Source organism: Pholis gunnellus, assembly GCF_910591455.1.
Source record: "Pholis gunnellus genome assembly, chromosome: 16".
In the NCBI taxonomy this organism is placed as follows: Eukaryota; Metazoa; Chordata; class Actinopteri; order Perciformes; family Pholidae; genus Pholis; species Pholis gunnellus.
In genome coordinates this window covers 11,875,534-11,897,640 of record NC_136543.1, presented here as the reverse complement: position 1 = coordinate 11,897,640, position 22,107 = coordinate 11,875,534, and the positions used below count along the sequence as shown (strand labels likewise).

General features: G+C 41.2%; 1 protein-coding gene across 1 annotated transcript in view; it reads left to right on the top strand.

Moving 5' to 3' along the window:
• elmo1 (engulfment and cell motility 1 (ced-12 homolog, C. elegans)) overlaps positions 1-22,107 on the top strand; it is a 73,459-nt gene that overhangs the window by 16,659 nt on the left and 34,693 nt on the right. Inside the window, exons 7-15 of the mRNA XM_079175710.1 lie at positions 1,573-1,608; positions 3,157-3,256; positions 3,637-3,788; positions 3,965-4,043; positions 5,462-5,512; positions 5,980-6,102; positions 7,153-7,281; positions 10,329-10,433; positions 11,850-11,958. Of these exons, the coding sequence (XP_079031836.1) occupies positions 1,573-1,608; positions 3,157-3,256; positions 3,637-3,788; positions 3,965-4,043; positions 5,462-5,512; positions 5,980-6,102; positions 7,153-7,281; positions 10,329-10,433; positions 11,850-11,958 (884 nt within the window). The remainder of the gene's footprint in view (positions 1-1,572; positions 1,609-3,156; positions 3,257-3,636; positions 3,789-3,964; positions 4,044-5,461; positions 5,513-5,979; positions 6,103-7,152; positions 7,282-10,328; positions 10,434-11,849; positions 11,959-22,107) is intronic.

Here is a 22,107-nt window from a genome sequence, read left to right as displayed (position 1 = left end):
TATTATACCCAAACAAGACACAAGCACACACTGATTAACGCTGGCAGGGAACTCTGCAAAGCATTGCAAACAATTATTGGTGCTGGATTCTATTAATTGAGCAACACTTTGTTAAGCTGGAGGATTTCTCCTTTCATGTGTGTACATAAAGGGTCAAATTCCGGTCAGATGTCTAATGCCGCGTCTTCAGCAGAAACCACTTAATGATCTCCCATTTCTGGGTATGAGACAGCAGCACCTCCAGCATTACGCTCACTTCTACTATTTGACAGGAAATCATTGAAGCCTCTTCTCTTTTTGCATAAATGTTCAAATTAGCAAATATTTGACCCTTATCTGATCTTACTGCTGGGAGCCATCACAGCAGCACTGATGTTGAGTCCACTCTGCTCCTGGCTCTTTCATTAAATATGTTTTTATGTAGATTAACATCACATCAGCTATTCAGCACTGGAGTGTTTGAGAGTGGCATGCGTGTGTGTGTGTGTGTGTGTGTGCGTGAGGGAGAGAGAGAGAGAGGCTCTGCTGCCTTTCCATCTCAACAGAAGGAGCTTATGAAACACAGACACACAGATAGGTATCAGTGTCTAAAACACACACACACACACACACTCATTAGTGTGCCTGCCAACCAACTTGGTGAACTGTAATTATTCAAGAGGCTCAGTGCTGGAGACTCAAGAGGGCAGAGCGGTGCTGTGATCTCAAGCTTCTACCAGAGATGTACTGTATTCATGTGGAAATAAGTTGGCAGGCTGCTGCTGCTGCTGTTGCCCACACAAAGCACCACAAGGGAAAGGCAGACGTCGCCCTCTGCTGATTAAAACGTGGAACATGTGACGTGCTTTGACTCGGTAGGTGTTGAGAATGTACAGTGCAACCTCAACCAGCTTAATAAGAGGTGTTAGTACTTTCACAAGGGAGTGCCGGAGGGATTTTAGTTCACCCAAATTAAAATAATCAACACATTTTCTCACAGATTTTGTTGTATTAGCACAGCTTTAGAGTTCTGCTGTAAAATGGAGGTGAATTTAAATTAGTTCCCTTAAAGCATGCCCGTGTCAAGCATTTTCTTTCGAACTAATTTCTACGGAAGAAGTAGCCCCAATGAAGTGTCCTCATTTGTGTGTAACTTAATTGCTGCAGCATTTTATTTATAAGACCGAATGTGTGAAATGAAAGCGTTGTTTGATCATTTCTGTGCACTGTGCATCTCTACCAAAGCTCGCTGCGTGACAGTGACGGTTGGCAGCAAACTACTTTTTCATTTGTTTCTGCTTGGCATGCTTTTAAGGTCTGAGTGGGATTACTTGTTAAACGTATTCACCACAGGTCAGTGTATGAAAGTGTATGTTGAATGAAATGTTTAAGTATTCTTGTGTCTGAATTTATACAGTCAGAAATCATTTGTATGATGTGTAATAGATTGGACTTGCTGGGGCTCTGGTTTCTTCTTTCAGGGATGTCTTGACACCAGGTTGTGATGTGTGTTGTTTCCCTGCTCTGTGATGGCTAGAAGATCTGGTTGTTTGTTTCCCAACTGTGACACCAAAGTTTCTCAAATCTTTGCAGACGCTATCAGAAACTACAGAAGATAATGAAGCCCTGGTAAGCCCCCCCCCCCAGCCGGGTAATGTCTCTGTGCTCTTCCTAACTGATGGCTGAGTCTGCATGATTAAGACTCGAGCCCATGTGCCTTATGGGAAATTATACTTCCAGGCTTCCATTTCTAAATCGGTGTCGCATTTCTTTTTTTTCTGCATGTGTTTTTTGGGCAACGGACTCAAACAACTTCCTAATTCTTCAATCCAGACTGAAAGAAAGCCAAGATTTATTTCTGAAAACTTCAAAAATAATAATAATGAATTGCTGTTTTTAAATTAAAGGTTCAATACAGCTGCATGTATTATTACTGTACTTTTGGTACAAGTCCCCCTGAATTAAATCTTGGCGTTCTTTACACACGGTGCTGCTCAGGGTGAGGGGATTGTCTGCGAGGGGCTGTTCAGCTGCTTTTCTTACTTTCTCTTCAACAACAGTAGCCTCTATCACCACAGGAACTTAATCCATCCATCAACAAGGTTTCCTTTACTCTATTGACTCTAACCTCTAATGGCTATGATTGCATGTAGCATTGTGTAGTTAACGACAGTATGTTATCTAAATGCCCAGTACCATCTGCAAAAGTCTTGTTCTCCTGTGGGTTACTAATCGCCTATTTAACTGTTGATCCACTTTAGGAATATTTGTATCTTGAATATTTCTTCCATTTTTATTTTCCTTTGTGGTTGGTTGTCCTTGCTGGTTGTCCGTATTTCAGCTCTGCAGACTAACTTTAACATTCATTATGAAATATGAAACTGCATCATCAGATTATTGCGCTCTCAAAAAGAGTTTAGATTTAATATTACAGATGGAAACATATTTTGCATTAACTATAGCACCATAGGTCACCTTGAAACATTGCAAGTACAACAATAATAACCAACAAAAGCCTGAAGGGTGCAATGCCAATCCTAAGCAGTAGAGGGCAGTATTGTAAAACCTATAGAAAACATCAGAAAGTTTAAAGCTTACTAAACAGTTTTTTTTAACACAAAATAGCAGAAGTAACTTCAAGCTGTCTAACCATAAGTTTCATTTTTTTATTAGTATTTCTAAATTCCTCACTCAGTCCTTCCAGCAGCGATGTGTCTTGAATATAACAGCTGTTTAATGTGTTCCCTGCTTTGGCCTCCTGTGACTGAGGCAGAGTGATTTATTTCTCCTGATGTTTGTGTAACTGCATGACTTCACTCTGTTATGTAGCTTTCTGGTCCTGATTGAACGCCGCACTGTGCTGCCCGGCTCCTGCTGGCCTTCTGACGGCCCCTGCTGTTTGTTTGAAGGCCAGTCTGTCTGCACTGCATCGCAAAACCTCTTTCCCATTTCTTCCTCTCTACCTGTTTTCTCCGTCTTTTTTCAGTAAGCCTGGTTGCAGAATTAATCCCGTGGTCCTCTTGCCCCCTCTCCTCCTCTTCGCCACCCCTCTCTCTGTCTCTGCTGACCGCTTATTACCCCGTTATGCTCCACGCCATCTGGGCTTTGCAGCTATACACTGTTCCAAACCATCTGCTGGAGAGACGTTTCCTATGGTCTATGTGTGTTGTCTCGTAGTTTTGGCGACCTGCTGTCTTTCACTTTGACGGCCTTCGTGGAGCTGATGGACCACGGCATCGTCTCCTGGGACACTTTCTCTGTGGCCTTCATCAAGAAGGTCAGCCAAGAAAATGTCTCATTTAACAGGGCAGGGATTTAAGGGGGACTTTGTTTACTTCCATTTATAATCCTGTTGTTATACTGCGTGTTTGCTGGAAAAGTTTAGATTTTACAGTCAAATAATGTCTTTCAGGCCCTCTGATATATACACGGTTGGACGTTTAGTATTTGCTCCTGATAGTCATGTCCACGGGCAGCACATCTCTGCATTGATGCATGTGTATAGGTCCTGTTTTTTTAAGTGTATTAAGAAATTAAGCTGTAACTTCTTTGCAAACAGATACTCCCTTTGACACATAATTAGCTGCTACTGACACAAGATTTAAAGCGTTACATCTTATAAATGATTTAGTGATTCACGATCCGTCCTTCCTGCAGATCGCCAGCTACGTGAACAAGTCGGCCATGGACACAGCAGTGCTGCAGCGTTCCCTGGCCATCCTGGAGTCCATGGTGCTCAACAGTCAGGATCTTTACCACAAGGTGGCGCAGGAGATCACCATCGGGCAGCTCATCCCACATCTCCAAGGGTAAGTGGATCTGTAGGCTGTATGGACACTTCATTAGATTGATTCATCTTTGAAGCTATCGCTGTCTCTTACAGTGTGGTAAATGCACTTCAAACCACACATGTTGCTGATAATGATCTACTTATATGTTGCGATGTATAGTTGATGTTCTTGTGTGTGCTATTTTCCATATCCAGGACTGATCAAGACATCCAGACCTACACTATTGCTGTCATCAATGCTCTCTTCCTCAAAGCTCCTGAGGAGAAGAGACAGGTGAGGCTGCAGTGTGCACACACAGCACTTACTGCATACAGTATACTGTGCTGTAAATCAGTATCATGATGTAGTGAGTGAGCTTTAAATGCTACATTTACATGTGACACATCAGCGGTTTTTTTGTACCGTGCCTGTAAATGCATGTGTTCGTCATGTGTTTAACAGTCGGGATCTAAAAGCCCAACTCACCCCCTCACCCCTTACTTTCTCTCCATTCCTCTCTGCAGAAGTGACATGCATGTGCGATGCTCTCATTTCTCCGCTCATCCATCTCCTTCCCTCGCTCACCTATGTCACGCTTTGCCCCGTAGCTGATCACATGTTCCCTTGAATCCGCACCATGGGGTCCAGCGATGGGCTTTGACATTAATAATGAATCATGCTAACCCATAGCTTTTTCTCCTGTGCAGCATACAAAGTTAAAGGACACGCTAGGCAGAAATAAGCTCCACAGCATCTCTGCATACAGATTGGAGCGCACGCAGACGTTGCAGTGCTTCTTCTTTTTGCAGAGGCCAAATGTGCATTGTGTTCTATTTTACATCCGATTTAATGCGGTTGGTTGGCAGCAACTTTATTGGGTTGATTTAGGTGATAAGTGGGCAACATGTCCTCTCGCTCAGGTGCAGGCATGTGTGGTAATATAAGTTTATTGCAGACACTTTCATTTCTGCAGAGAGGCACTTTTATAATGTGATGTTATGGGATAGTTCCTGATCGTCATGTCAGCAGATCGACCACAGATGACACATTTTAAAGCATGCAAGGGCCTAAAGACACTATTTTGGTTGTCAGTTTGTGTGTGTTTTAAAAGACAGATGACTGTGTGTGTGCATGGTAAGGATTTGACCATCGGTAGAGCTATTATTATGATCCCCCAGTGTCCCACCATTCTGCTGACTCCGTTGCCTCTCCCCCCTCCTCCCTCCACAAGCTGCACCCCCCGACAGAAAATTATTTTTTTCAGACTCTCTTTTTCTCCACATTCACTCACTCACCCTCTCTGTCTCTGACTTTGTTTCCTCACTGCACACGATATGGTAGGTTGATGAGCACATTGTGGACATCCTAAATTGTCCCCTGACAGTAAGTGCACCCTTGATCAGCACACTTTGTAGTTTGCACTGTAGAAGACATCCGTTAGTGCATTTAGTATCCATTTTTTAAGATTAAGTTCTTCTTTGGGATGGCTTTCTTGTTTCATACGGCAGCAACACTGCATACTTTGCCGTGTGCTCTGGCAGTTTCTGTTTATTTTCTGATTCATTTCTCATATCAACATAGAAAACCCTGAACAATATATTTTTTTTTTGTTGAGATATATATATATACAGTGTTTCATTTTCTCACTCTCCTTCCTAAATGATGTCCTCCTCTCTCTCTTTATCGCCCTCCCTTTCTTTCTCCCTCTATAGGAGATGGCCCATATTCTTGCCCAGAAACAGCTGCGCTCCATCATTCTCAGTGTAAGTCTAACCATTTCCATTGTGCCCCTCTGTCTCTCTGTTTCTTTATCTCTGTTCGGGTTTATGCCTCTGCACCAGTGTGATATCGAAAAGGAAAATGACACCTGCCACTTCTCCCTCTGTCTCGCGTCGCTGGTTATTATCTACTGTACTTACTGTCTCACACCTGTTCCCTTTTCTCTCTTTCATCCTCCACCTTGTGTTTAATTTAATTTCTCCCTCTCCTGTTCCCGCATCTGACTTATGCTTTCTAATCCTCCTGATTCCCTGCCAAATCCTCTTATTCTCCGTCTTTATCTCATACCGCTTTCTTTCAAAATCAATGTCTCGTCTCTCTGACCCCAAAACCCGTCCTCTCACCTCTTCGACTTCTATTTGCACATCTAACACCTCCGCTCCCCTCTCTGTCTTCCTCTCCCCTGCTCTTCTTCCTCTCCCTCCTCCCGTTTGTCCTTCACACTGTGTAGAACGTGATCCGGAGCTCCACGCCCATCAACGATGAGATGTCCCACCAGCTGTACGTCCTGCAGGTGCTCACCTTCAACCTGCTGGAGGACCGCATGATGACCAAGATGGATCCCCAGGACCAGGTGGGGGACTGTGAATGATGCTGACAGGAATGGGTGACAAATGGATGGATGGACAAATGGGGAAATGCCAAAAAGGGAAAGGAGGGAACATCATTATCTTCAAAGCAATTTAAAACATATGATTAACACAGATTTGGTAGAATGACTAGCTGACTAGTAGTGCTGTATTTTACAGACTTGTCTTAAGGGAATTTACTGAGAAAGCGATCTAGATCTACTTTGTAAGCAATCAACAAAAGGAAGCATTATAGTGTGCAACAACTTACAGGCTGGTGATATTATATAGTTCTCTTATTGTCAACAAAGCCTCTTAACCAAAACCAAATACTGCTTTAGTTTTGTCAACGTTGACAGCAATACAGTGTGTGTATGTGGGATTGATCTCTGAGCCCATGTTCATCCTAATGAAGCAACATGTCCCGTAGTGGACAACGATGGAGCTCTATGGTTTAAAGGGATGAGATATGTCAGGCTCTGGTCACACAAGATACTTAGTAAGGGATCAATTCTTACATAGGATCAATTCAATGTTTTCTTTATGGTGTTTGTTGATGGTAAGAAAAATATATCACCAGACATGTCTTTTAAAATGAGACTTTAGCAAGACAAGAATAGTAAGCAGTCAGAACGTGCCTGTTTAACTGTAGCCTACATCACACAAGAAACTTAAGAAAACCTTTTCAGGAAAAAACCAACTGTGGGCAGTTTTGGCCTGATCCGGCTGAAGAAAAAAAAATATGTAAATAGATATTCTAGGTTGCCCAAGTAATAAAAACAGTGGAGAGTCATGGCGGTTAGCCAGATTGCCTTGGGCACTGCAAGACCCCAGACAGCGGAGATGAGGCTGAAGCATTCTGAAATTACAAAATGGTGAATGGAAGAAAAGACAGATGGATTTATGAGCAGCACTTTAATATTCTTCTTCTGTGTGTGTGTGTGTGTGTGTGTGTGTGTGTGTGTGTGTGTGTGTGTGTGTGTGTGTGTGTGTGTGTGTGTGTGTGTGTGTGTGTGTGTGTGTGTGTGTGTGTGTGTGTGTGTGTGTATGTGCAGGCTCAGAGGGACATCATCTTTGAGCTGCGGAGAATCGCCTTTGACGTGGAGTGTGAGCCCAACAACAGTGGCAGCATCGAGAAACGCAAGTCCATGTACACCCGCGACTACAAGAAGCTCGGCTTCATTGTAAGTTTGGCATGTGTTTCAAAGGGTCACATGAGATTCACTCATTCTCTCGTGACCATCTCTGGCTACTACACACACACACACACACACACACACACACACACACACACACACACACACACACACACACACACACACACACACACACACACACACACACCTCAAAACTGAGATCATAAAGTAAAAGAAGTGCCAGTTTGTGTTGTTGGCTGTTAATTGAATAAGATTTTCCTTCACTGCAAAATCTGTGGATTGTGGGATTAAATAAAAAAAAAAATGTTTTCAGCAGTAAAGTTTTATTCGTAAATTATATTTCAAATATAAGAAGTAAAAGTGTTCTGCAGAAAATGACATTATTGGATTGTTAATACCGATGCATCAGTGCATAGATAGCATTTTACTGTTTATAGCTGGTTTGAGGTGTAGCTAGTTTTTACTACTTTATGCACCCTTCAAACGGGTACAAGATCAATCTTGAGGATCAGGGAGTGATAAATGTGGTAGGAAAGTTCTGCTACACAAATTCCACGTATCTGTGATACGTGACAAAGGAGCCTGAAGTAGACGCAGGTTTTTGTAAAGGGGTGCAAGACACCAACAATGTGAACCACTGGTTTAATATGAAAAGAAATGCATTTCATATTTTGATTGCAGAATCTTAAAGGAATAGTGTGTAGCATTGTGGGGGATTTATTGGCTGTAATGGATTATAATTTAAATAAGTACAGTAAGCCACCATAGCGCTCCTACACACTTGGCACTCGGGAGAAGTTCAAATCTTACACACCTTTCGCTCTGAAAAGTAACTACTGCAGTGGCTCCAGCTGTCACATAAGTGTAGTGGATGAAAAATCATAAAATGGAAATACTCTAGTAAACTACAAGCACCTCAAAATGATTTAAGTATAGTACTTGTGTACATGTACTTTGTTACTTTCCACCTCTGGTTTGTATGTGTTTCTGTATGTTAATCCTCGTTCTCTTTTACTCACCCTATTATTATTATTATTATTATTATTATTATTATTATTATTATTATTATTATTATTATTATTATTATTATTATTACTACATTCTTTCCCATCTCTCCACCTTCAAGCATGATCAAGTGTTAACGTACTGTATATGGGAGAGTGTGTGGCTTTGTGTTGTATGCAACAGTCTAACTATAGCTTAAGAACTTGAACTCGACTCACTGTGGCTCAGTGTAAGACCAGAGCTGTTTCGGGGCTCTTCCCATCCAAACTCCCACTGCAGTGTGCTCAGTAAAGATAAAGACAATTGGACTGCCTTGTCTCCACTAGTGCGGAGAAAATCCACCCGAAAATCCTTAGTCTGCTTTCCATGCTAGACAGCTTGCAACACACACACACACACACACACACACACACACACACACACACACACACACACACACACACACACACACACACACACACACGCGCACGCACGCACGCACGCACGCACGCACGCACGCACGCACGCACACACACACACACCATAGTTCTCTAGATATATCATATCACTGCTGACATCATTTGTTGGCCTTCTAATGCCTTCGGGTTTTTTTTTTTAGGGATTGTTTCACATACTGGAATATATTTGACTCGTCCATATGAGTGTGTGTGTGTTTGTGTTTTAAAAGATGTGCATACCCCTGCATGTCTGTATCTGTTTTAAGCCTATAAGGTTGCTTCCTGTCAGATATAATTACAAAACTGATGAGCCAGATCTCAGTGTCCTCCATTCCTCTTTCATCCCCTGCTTTCCCCTCTCCTCTTCCTTCAACAATCTGTCTCATCTTCTTAAACTCAAGATTAGCTTCAGAGTGATGTGTTTGCATGTGTATCGGTGGATTTAATCATTAGTCGACTGAATTCTCTGCGATGTCTGGGAAGAATTAAGTCTGTCGGACTGTGGACAGCACAGGCGGCATCTATCTGCATATCTCATACAATATTCAGATGTTATGGGAGGTGGTATTTTTGCAAAGTTTTGGGTTTTGGTGGTTTTAGGCCAAACTAAAAAGTGTTTTCTGACCATTTTTAAAGGGTAAACAAGTTTGTATATTGATTCACTGCTGTACTTTCCAGGCATCAATCAATTTCAAAATCTATTCATTAATTTCTATTCAAGATAGCTTCACTGTCCAAGAAGACCATCCAGGTCCATGCCTCTTCAAAATATCAATTTTGTTTTTATTTTTTTAGAATTCAATTACTTTTTTTTGGGCCTAAGACAATTATCTGAACCTATAAAAGAGCATTGTTCGTTTATTTGATAACCTAAAAATAAACCAAATATAGATCGACTTTTTTTCTGGACAGAGCTAATAGATAATTGATCACCGTGAACAATTTGTGGGCTTTTTATGAAGTCATTTATTATCAAGCAGCGATTTTTAGAAAGATCTCCTCAGAAGATCGTTTAAGGACATTTTGACGCTGTACAGGATTAAAAACAAACTCAGAAGATGAACAAAAAGCAAGCAGAGACACTGTGATATGAACGATGTCCTTTACAAAATAATAATCCAAAGTAAAACGATTTTTTTTGTTATGCAACATGAGAAATTTTGGTTTCAGTCTCGCACGTTTTGAAGGGGGAGGGGATATGTTGGACAAAGCTGATGTCATGTTCCTCTGTGCACCAATCACAATTTCAAGCAATATTTGCATCAGAATTGTATCACAGTTGTGAGGCGCTTACTTATGGTGCCAGGCCACTGTGGATCAAATCCAATCACACAGTCCCGACAGAGAAGATTAACGGAGGACCTATTACCTATTACAAGAAAATATCAAGCCTCTGAAAGTTGATATTCATACTGCAGTCGACTTGTAAAGTTGGAACACTGCACTTTATGGTGTGAGGTTCTTGAACCTCCAGTTGTGAGAAGGAAACTGTTTGTACTGTGTAACCTTGTGGTTGTCTGACTGTTGCTTTGCGTCGGGGAAAATAGCACATTTAGTGGATTGTACCTAGAAGAAAGAAAGATTTGGTGAAAAGTGTTAAAGTACGTGTCTCCCCGTCCTCTTGTCTCTCAGAACCACGTGAATCCAGCTGTGGATTTCACCCAGATCCCTCCAGGCATGCTGGCTCTGGATAACATGTTATATTTTGCCAGACACCACCAGGACGCCTACATCAGGGTGAGCATGCACACACTCTTTCATATGCAGTTCTATCCCATGTGGACACACACACACACACACACACACTGCTCAGTGATTTCTATGGTGTTATATTCCTCCTCGTCACCTCCACTTCCTACCAAACCTTCTTCCCTCCAGCTCATTCACTTCTTTGTAGTTTCTGGCTCGTTCCCAAATTTTCTTTCAGCTAAAACTGAATTTCATGAAGTTGCTCAGCCCCGACGATATAAATGATTTGATTCCTTTCCCTGTCGGTCCCTGACTCCTGGGTAATAGACTCGTGTGATGTAGAATAACTATAGTGAAGTGATTGTCTGCAATGGGATGACATTCACTAGATTGGTGATTAGTGTTTGAGTTTCAACTTGTTAATTCAGGTTAGTTTGAAACATTTTATGGCAGTTGTCCAGCATTCTATTGTATTAAAACCCTTTTTGTTGATTTTTGTGTCAACTGTACACATGCAGTTTAATCACCACACCTGCACATCTTGTGTGTGTGTGTACTTTCCTAATGTTAGTGTGTGACTCTCAGTCTTTGGGTTTGAAAGCGACAAAAGAGATGTCTTAGTATAAGTGTCAGCTCAGCCCTTATCAGTCAACCAGAGGCAGGAAAAACAGCCTCCAATTTCCCAAATTAAACTGTCACCAGTTAAAATGATTGGGACCTTGATGGCCTCATGTATGGCACACTGCCAACATACACATAATTAGAGTGAATTTTTTTTTTTGGATGTTGAGATTTCGTTCCCTGTTTTCGGGCTTCAATGCGGATAAATTAGAGGGTCAGATGAGGTCAAATAATGAATAAATAGTTTCGACCATAATTAAATTGTGTTTATGTGAAAAATGGCCTTTCAAGCTGACAAACCAGCCACCGTAAATTAATGCACAAATATTTTACATATACTCAGATACAAATCACTCAGAGTACAAACCTGATGCCAAGGCCTCAGACATCTTTTTTGTTATTGTAATATAAAATGATAACGTTTCTGTTTTTGGCAGCTCCTCGTACTGCAGTGTCAAAACAGACACCAATGGATGCCTCTTCCATCCAATGACACTGAATGAATGGGTTAAAAGCAGCGAGATGCGCTGTCTTCACATACAGCCGCAGGCTTTAATCTGCATCTGGATCCAGATCTATAATATAACTTAACTTCCAGGAATAGTAGGAGCTCATCACAACTTAGTCATAGCAATTCAAATGTATAATGTTGCCGTTGACTCACCTATAAATGAGCGTTCTCACATTTTCAGGATATATCAGAGTTTTGTGCCTTCATTGTCATATCTGTTATTATATTCGGAGAGTAAATGCACCAAAACGCATGTCGTCAAACATTCGACCACGTTGTTCCCGTAGTCCTGATAGTTCTTGTGTGGCTTATTTGATTGATTGTGTTTCTAGATCGTCCTGGAGAACAGCAGTCGAGAAGACAAGCACGAGTGTCCGTTTGGCCGCAGCAGCATCGAGCTGACCAAGATGCTCTGTGAGATTCTCAAAGTGGGCGAGCTGCGTAAGTCTACATAAGCCACCTTCCACCCTCAATGCACTGTTGCTGGTTGAGCTTCTTTTGCACACAGTTTCTGCGGAATGAGCATATAGACCGTAGAAAAAAAAAAAGCTCAGTGACTGCTTTGCCCAGAGATCTATATACTGAAACGCACAAAAACACAAACATCTCTATCCACATCCTCACAAATACACACTTCTTCCTTCCTGTTCGGATGAAAGCAGCCATTATGCTCAGTAATTGTGCCGCCAGGAGTTCATTATTTAGTGATGCACCTCGCCTCCATTGAGCCCCTTTCAGCCTAATATACCACCTCTGGGAGGCACACTGTGCAGAGAAAGAGACGCTGTGCCCATGTCCACTCCAAATTGATGTGCCCTTTTCATTTGTCTTTACTTGTTTAAATGGGCGAGTTGGTCTCAGTTCCGCTCCAGACTGACCCCTGTAGCTCCCTGTCGGGAGGGAGACGGCATTCTCAGCTCAGTTTTAAACGGATGTGGCCTTTTCATTTGCTCATATCTTTTCTTTTTTCATGGAGGATTTAGACTTTAGGCTGCATTGCAGGGTTATTCACTCTGGTCTGCAAATTGCAGCGAAGGACATTAGACTTTTGTCCATGAAAGAATAGTGTCCACTCCTGTATCAATGCTCAAAGAAATGTCATCCCAATTCTCTCATCTGTCCTTAACATTGCTGATAAAAGTGCCAGGCGAGGTTTCAATACAAGATAAGAAGGTGCAGGAATACTTTTTAACATTTCTAAGCATATTGTAATTTTCCTGTCCTTCTTTTAATATGATCTTATCTCCGCCAGACTCTGCTCTAATGCAAAATGTGTCCACCTTCCACATCAAATTCTGAGCACATAGTCATACAGGAAAATGGATTTAGATATTTTATTTTAACCACAAAGATGCTGTCTACACTACAAATGTAGTTACCCAACAGGGTAACTGTGTCTTGACCCGATGGGGGAGACGGGGAGTAGAGGGTTTTAGTCCAACCGAAGGGACAGTCCGACTATTCTCAAACATTTGTTCTGTGTCCTAGAAGGCTTTTTACATTGGCACATATTGGGTAAGATGTAAACAGATTCTGATATACCTATGATCGGCTGTTATTTGCCGATAAAATCTGTCGACCGATGTGTTGGTCGTGCTCTAGTCATGTCTCCTGCGGTGATGTGACATGTCGACACACACACTCAGCTTTTAGTTTTACACATTTCAGTGATCTGGTGGCTTTTTATTCCTAATTTCTGTGTTTCCGTGCATCTACTTGTGCCTGTGATGTTTATTTTCTGTGCAGTGTGTCTCGGGGCATTATTGTTATTCTGAGTGTCTCATTAGTTTTTCCCCAAATGTGCTTCGCTGCCCTTTTGATCCTCTCTCTTCGTGGGCCGAAATTGCTTCCCTTTAGTCTCTCTTCGAAAATATTGCTTTGACCTCATTCATATCCTATCGCGGATTAAGCGACCAGACTTGTCCCAAAATGGGGAAACATCTTTATCTCTAAGGCTTTTCTAAGCATGTAGTTGAAGGCTTATGCAATAGAGCTAAATCTTTAGGATGAATGCCAGGCCGTCATTATGAATAAGACTTTGTTCTTTAGAAACGTGCTTGTTCAAATAAATAGAGCTGGGCCCAGTGTAGGATTTTACATTTCATTTTTCAATATTTCAATTTAACTTATTCAAAAGATGTGAACAGAATATGCTACCCGACCTACAAATTCTGCCCCAACATTTTGTAATCTTCCTGGTTTCCCTTTTCTATCAACAAATAGCATTTTCTATTGTTATTATTATCATTAAGATGGACAATGCATTATTTTATGATTCTAAAATTTCACTGCTAGACTGAGTTCAGTTCCAGCAGTAACCTTGACTCGTAGTTCTGGGCCTTTTTATTCCCAGTGGCTGTTTATCGTCCTTTTTACTAAGGCTGTTAGCCTGGGAGACGGAACCTACTATTAATATTTATTGTGTGTGTATAGAAAATGGTGGGACAGATAAGATTGCTACAATGAATCTATAACCTGCAGAGAATGACTTATCTGTATGAGATACTGTCTGCTGCTGTAATAACAGCACATGCTAGAATAACAAGACATGACAGGTTTTCACATATACACAAGTAGGTCATCTAAAGGTATATGCAAAGGGCATTAAATAAAACAAGTCCCCTGCAGGAAATCACAGGGGACGAGATAGGAAAGACGACATTTTGGGTATATTCGTATTTACTGTGTCCCAAATCATAATGTTCCCATCCATCTTTGTCAAAATGTCCAGTAAATATTTGCACACGCTTGCCCTCACAGAGCATTATACGCATCTCATCATTGTGGGAGGAAGCCGGTACGTATAGTCATGAGCTGCACTGCATCCTCTCTTGTAGATAGCTAAGTGCATTTTCACGCACACACCCCATTTGGCCCGCGGACAATAGCGCGCACTAATTAATGTGTGAGTAGGATGAATGCAACATGGGCCAGTCAGGTGTTTTTAAATGCTTGGTGAGTTAGAAAAACGGTGTAAGTGTGTAATGCAGAGGTATGAGCAGGGCGAAATGCGAGTCTCAGCTCTACGCCGACTGTCATCGTTCGGTTGACCTTTCAGCAGCGAAACGATGAAATACCTGATGCTAACGAGGATGTTGGAAGGTGTGTCTCTGTGTAGTTTGTATCGGCTCTGATAGTGTGGTATTTGAGTCAGAATAATATTAGAAACCGTGGTGCATTATTTCACCAATAACTTGAAGTGTAACAATGACCTTTCAGGCTTTTTTTTTGTTCTGCATAAGCGGTTCCTGTCATTTGGTTCCACTGCTGTAGTCCAGACTGAAACATCTAAACTTTCGGATGGATTGCCTTTTTAATTTTTGTACCGAGATCCGTTGTGGCTTTTGGTAATCCCCTTTTCCTCCACCATCACCATGAGGTTGACATTTGTGTATTTTAGTGAAAAATTGTGACAACCATTGGCTTTTAGCTGTCATTTTAGGATTTCTTTTATTGCCAATAACATAAATGAAAGTGTTGTTCTGTTCACGAGTCTGTGTCTGACAGTGAGACAGCATGCTCAGCTAGATGTAATTTATTCATTTTATTTTTGCCAGCTGTCTTTTTACTACTGTGACTTAAAAAAAAAAAGCTTAATGGATGAATTGCTGTAAAATTTGTAACAGACCTTTATGTTCGCCTCAGGATGAATTGTAATAATGTGGTGATCCTCTTGACTTTTCATTCAGTGCCACCATCGGGCCAAAATGCCAATTTGTCCAATACTTTAGTTTATGACCAAATACCTGCAAAACTACTGACATTAGTACTTCATGTTTAGTGCTAATGGCACATGTTGGCATGCCGTCGAGGTAGCGGCACCCTTTAAATGTTTACTAGTGGAGAGCAAAACTGTGACGCAAAGCTCCTGATGGACACTGAACACTTAATCAAAGCAGACCAGAACACAAGCATTCTGTATTTCTGGCTGTTGAAGTTGCCTTTCTTCCCTGCTTTCCTCTTAAATTCTTCTCACTCTTTCTCTCTGGCTCACTCTTTTTGTTCTCCTTCTCAGTGGGTCTAAAGAACATCTGTCTATCTCAGACTTGTAATTCTTTCTCATGCGTTCACGCTCTGGTTTTCTCTTTTTGTCAAAAATGACACCGGTACACAAGCAAGTGGCATCCATTTTCAATTAAATAACATAGAAGCCACTCAAGAGTCTGGCTTTGACAATTGTCTCCGTGCTCTGTGAGGCTAACGGATCATACTTTTCCATTTAACGCTATTCTCGTTTTGAGATGTTTTGACATTTTTCCCTTTTGGTTGCTGTTGAGATATTTAATTTCTATGTAGATGTGTTCTGGAGAAAGGCGGTAAGGGAGGTAGTTTGGTTGAATCAGTTGTCAATGCTGCCGCATTCTACATAATTCATAACTCCATTCAGGTGTCTCTCTCTCACCATATTCCATTATTTCTGTTTCTCTCCCTCCCTGTTGTTGTCCTGCCTCAGATCCCTAAAAGATTAATTGTCTTGCCATGTTTCTGCTGCAACACAGGGCTCAATGTGATCTGCGTTGGTGAGGTGCCAAGCCGTGACTTTTCCGACTCTCCTCTTTAAGCGGGTCCATGGAATATTTATGACGTTATTCAAAAGAAGGGCCAGGCATTGTGACTAATGGCCCTGCTTGGTGATTCACGGTGTTGCATCTCGTTGCTGAGATGGAGAGCCTGGTTGTGAACCGTGGCAGGTCCGGGCATGGACACACACATGCTAACAGAAGAACACACACACACACACACACAGAGCTGACAGTCGCATGATGTCCTCATATTTGTGCCTTGCATCAGAGAGCCATCAGCCAAGGTCAGAACACAGGGCCATGTTCAGCACCATAGACAGGTCCGTTGTACATCTTAGGTTATGATCAGAGCACACTAACGCAATACATCATGTGGGATATTTGGATTGATTTTCTTTTTAGAGGTGACATCTGACATCTGACAGACATATATATATATATATATATATATATATATATATATATATATATATATATATATAAATAAACCCCTGGCAAAGTAACCCCTGGCAAAGTACTCAAAGTGCTTCTGTGGTTGTTCCTGCTACAGGACCACATTTGACATGCTGACTCACACGCAAAGACTCAAAAGGTGAAAACAATGCCAGCGTCTCTGTCTCGATTGGTAATAAGATAAAGTCTGACATGATTTATAGCAGTATGATGACAATCGTATCTTTGTTTCTTAAAATTAAATTTGCTATAAACTCCGTTGCTTCCTGTCAAAAAGCGGCTTCAGCTGCCTCGTCCGATTCCTGTTCAGTTTGTCTGTTTTCTCTTTGAAAAAACAAACAACTCTAACACAGTATTCACTATTCTCAAAGACCAAAAACCCTTCATATGTCCCATCACCTGATAATACCAGAAAATCTACTATTTAATATGTACGTACATTCCAGTAATCCTGTGTGTTTGTGTGTATATGTGTGTGTGTGTGTGTGTGTGTGTATCCAAACCCAGCAGGTGATTCAGAGTCATCCAAACTCATTAACTGGACAACTCCCACTGTAATGACATTCCTAAGTTGCCTGCTGTGCTGTGATTAGAAAAAACAACACTACCTCACTTACACACACACACATATGTGAAATTGCACAGTGTGAGATTGAAATGCTGTGATGTGTTTGGACTGGCCCATGTGTGTCACTGAGATACAGTTTTAGCACACACATACTGACACTTACTGTTAACGCTCACAGTCATGGTCAAGCTGAAATATCAAGTGTGGGCGTGCAGCTGGGGTTGTATAGTAAACACTAAATGGCATCAGAAAATGTCACATGTCAGATTCTCAGATTGTATAATAGAGTTTTTAAATGTGGCCAAAATGTGTGTATCTTAAAAATGAAGAGAAACAAATGTTTTCTAGTATATCATTAACAAAGGAATAGTTTTTATAGGTTTGTTAAGATAAAGTTCTCTAATAAAGTAGATGCTTTCTGGCATAGGCGCTCTGACATGTGCCATCAAACACACATGACTTCCTGCAAACTTGACAAAGTTGTGCTTGAGAACTGAGCTATAGAAGTGAACGTGTGGATCATAATGAGCACACTACAGGACTGCAGAGAAGTATAATATTCTGAATGATTATTTTGAGACATTTGGATTTTTCTTTTACGCCATGAAAACTTTCAAGCCTGTAAGTGTTTAGAAGTTAATGGACTTTAAATAGAGTATCACTTTAACAGGATTAATCACATTTCTGACCCACTGAGAGAGACATCTTTCCCACATGCTGACAAGTCATTACATTATCCAGTAATTAATACGATACATGAGCCGTAGCTTTGGGCAAAATATGGAAAAGAATATGACTTACTATTAACCCTTGTGTTCATTTTCCATATTTGTTTCAAAGATCTCTGCCACTACTTAAAGAGTCTTATGAAACATGAAGGAAGGACATGCTTAATTATAGTAAATGAATTTACCTCTCGTGATAGGTTTGTGTCCCGTTTCATTTATCATTTCAGAGAGCTCCCTCTGTAAGCTGTTGCTTCCACTAACGAAGTACCGGTGAGAGGAGAATTTGTCTCCGACATCAAACATTAGTATGCTAATGATCTCATTTGAAATGACTCGTTAAGTCTCAAGGTTTTAGCTGCTAATCCCTCCCGTAGGTCTCCTTCCATGATTCAGGAGAGAAGTGGATGATGGCGAGGGGAGGAAAGGCCAAGCGTAGAATTCCAAGTATCCCTCAAGTCGTGACACGGGGAGCTATTTGGCAGTCAGCAACCACTTCACACAGTTGTCAGTTGGAGCCTCGTTTTAAAGGAGGGGAGCCGGCTTCTGGGTTTTCCACTTGGTAGCCTCGGGCATACACCAGCAAAAGTTTTTTTTTTAATTTGGAGGGCACAAATAACAACAAACTTGACAGATGACTCCTTGATAATCGCAAGTTTTAAGCACCCTTGGAGTTTTTCAGACGTTCCCTCGTCCCCCGTCAGCTCTCAGCAGCCCTTGGTGGATTGAAGTGGTGATGAAACATCACCCGGCATATGACAGTGCTGCCACTGGCTGCTGTGTGCTCTGAGCTTCTTGGATGTAATTTGCCATCAAACTCTCACCAACTTTTCTCCTTAAAACTCTTTTCTTTCTTCAAAAACTGCACACCGTGCCCTGAACAAACTGAAGCCGTTTTCCCGAAAGGCCCCTTACTAGCAGACCGTGTCAAAGATCAAATCAGACAAAACAGTACTTTTTCACACAAATAAACAAAGTAGTTGAGTCCTTGCTGAAGAACCTGAGATCTTGTAATAGGAAAGATTGTTTTATTGACTTTCCGGACATATTAAGATCTAAATACAACACAGGACAAAACCAACAGAACATATTTGGGCAAACAAAACAATAACAAACAACTGAGTACAAATAAAGGACAATGTAAATGTAATTATTTATGCAAAATACAAAGAAAGTGCATGCTGAATATTTAACTTCTAACAGTTACAGTAGTATCTTTGTCTATTTTTTTTAAAGTTGAACTGGTTTATTTTAGCATACGTCTAAACATTTTTCTGTGCTTTCACATTCTTGTGTATGTGCACACATGTGCATGTAAGATGGAGAATGTTCTGTTTTGTTGTGTTCAAGCATTTCTGTTTCTGCATCCGGGCAAACTCCGACAGATTGTGCGTTTGTTTGCAAAAGCAATCTGGAATGATGTGCACATCACTGTCCGTCCTGTAGCTCCTGATGTATTCAGATATGAGAGGTATGAGTTGTGCTAAGTGTTTTTAATGAATACCCACAGCTAGGTGCAGTTGCAGAAGCCTTATTGTTATTTGAGAACGCATGAGTCTGTGAGAACACTACTAAATTTGTTGGACACTTGTCTCAGTGCAGTGTGCTGATGGTTGTCTCCCTCAGTCTGATTTTCTCTTCTTTCCATCTGCTGTTCTGCTATCCCTCGCTCTCCCTCTGTCCTCTAATGCATCTCGACCATTGTTGGGGACTGCATGCTAAAATGGTTTAGTTACGTCATTGGAAAGCACAGAGGACGTAAGACTTTGACTTTTCCCTGTCTTCATTCATATCTCATCAAGGTTCTTCGTATACAGTATGCTTCTTGTCTTTCCTGAAATGGAATACTTTGAAACTTAGAAATTACAAATTCAAAACTGCTTACAAATCGTAGTATTATTTGTATAGCGTTGTATTATCTTGCAACTTAAACCAGTGACCTCATTCTCTTGGCATCATTATATAATGATAATTAATTTCAGGGCAGATATACTCAAAATTGAAGAGTGAGTACAACCAAGAAGCCTTGTTGGTGAGACCCAAATATTATAAAACTGACACATTTCACAGACTTCAAATTCAAAAACCCAAAGACATTTCATTTAAAGGAGACCTATTGGCCCAGAATCCACATTTAACAGGGTTAGCAACATGTAACGTAGCTTGTAAGCTAATTAGTTTCGCTGCTGAACCCAAGTGCTAATTATAGTGGTGGTTTTTCGCATTGCTAGACAATTATAGATATTTTGAGAGAGCATCTGTGTGAGTCCTCTCTTTGTTTAACCAATGGATATACAGTATGTATGAAGAGAACTAGATACTGTATTCAATATAGTGCATCATTTATTTCAGTCTCTCTACAGGTGCAAACCCTCGTATTGCCCAATCGAACACACCGCACAACATTCTAAATCAACATTGAAATGCTGCGCTTTTTTTTTTTGGCATGTATATTAATTATCTTTAAAACCGGTAATTCTGCCGAGTTGCAGATACAAATTAGGCGACACTAATAATATTAGTGTTTTACTATTTGTCGAATTAAATCCCAGTGATGACTGCATAGGTTTGTTTATGTGTGATCTCAACATTTCAAATAACTCCAGAGCGTTATAAAGTCCAAAAATATACATTTATTGAAAAAAGATAGATGTCATTATTTACAAAATGTACATGTTTTTATCGAACTAAATATTCTGTAACCTGGGATAAGCCTTGTATGCATTACCAGTATCTGTGGTGTTGTTTGCTGTAGCATGAGAAGTGCACAGTCAGTCTGCGAAGTCATCTAGCCGACTGTGGTTTGCATCTACCTGCTGCCATGGCGTCCTGCACACACGCAAACAGTGACTGGACCGGAAAGATGGTGCTGACGCTGCTCACTGGACACACACACACACACACACACACACACACACACACACACACACACTACCCTTGTCACAGTTGGACATCGGAGCATGCTGGTATTGTAATTAAAGTAAGGATGACACTTTTTGCTGTGTATTCATCATGTGGCATAGCTGCAAGGTGACTCGGAGGGGGTTGTTTTGCTTACGTTGTGCACACTCATGGACGCACATACACACAAACAAATACACACTGGACCTTGACAGATGTCATGGTGGCATTCAGCCCTCACGTCTCTCTCTCTCTCTCACTCACTCACTCACTCACTCACTCACTCACTCACTCACTCACACACACAGACATTCACAGGCAAAGCTGCACACACACTTTTGACAACCATGCTTAGTCACCTCTCTCTCTCTCTTCAGGACTCGCATGTGTGCCGGCCAGTTGACTAATTAGATTCTCAGTTGACGTCACAGAGCCCTCACGTTGAATGGACTTTCATAAGCGCGTGACAGGCGACAGCTGTCCCACACTCAGTCCCGCTTTGCATTCGCATACACATAAACCAAGTCACCTCAGGTCACTTGAAGCGTCAGCCTCATCAGTTGTAATTACTAACCGTGACATTATCTATAAAAAGATACAAGTGTCAACAATGTTGTTGCAACATAGCTACAAAGCTATCATCTCTGGCAGGTACATCTACCTAAAATCCAATGTGAGCACTGAGATAATCAATTCAGCTAAGCTATACAAGAAGCTATTTGTTTGAATATGGTTTCACTTTAGGTCAGTGAAGCATCAGCCTCGACTACGAGTCTAGCAGCGAGGGTAACAATCTGAGAAACATCCGTGAGCATTCATTCTGCTGACATTGTGTGAACGCAGCTTTACTGTGGACAAGAGATTTTGATTCTGCATCAGAAACATTGTCGTGCGCAAACTCGTTTATTGTTTTGGTTTCACTTGACTTGAAAGTTGATACCTCACGTCCCCGTCTTCAAAACAGGTTTCTTGACCCTTGAGCTAATTCAATTTCTAATTCTGAGCACTTTGTTCCCTCAGAAGAGGCCTGCTGTCAGCAGAATAGCATTCCAATTGTCAAAAATAACTTAAAAGGCCTTTCAGATTTCACCCCAGTAGAGTGTCCTCAAGCATAATATATACTCCGTCATGTCTGGGGGGGGGGGGGGGGATTGTGTGTAGTAGTTCTTGAACTATCTCAGAGTAGTGGACGAATAGACATTTCTGTTATCAAGTAAGTGTCACAAGGCAGACGGTTGTTCCACCGAATCAGATCTATTTGTCATTTTGTAGACACAGTATTGCACGGTAACCATAAAACCATTAGCTCTGATCCATATTGGCATATGGTCCAGCACAACCTAAACTGGTCATCACAGTGTCCTGTTACCTACTTTATGGGTGGTGCAGGCACCGACCATCTGGCTGTGCAGATGGATGA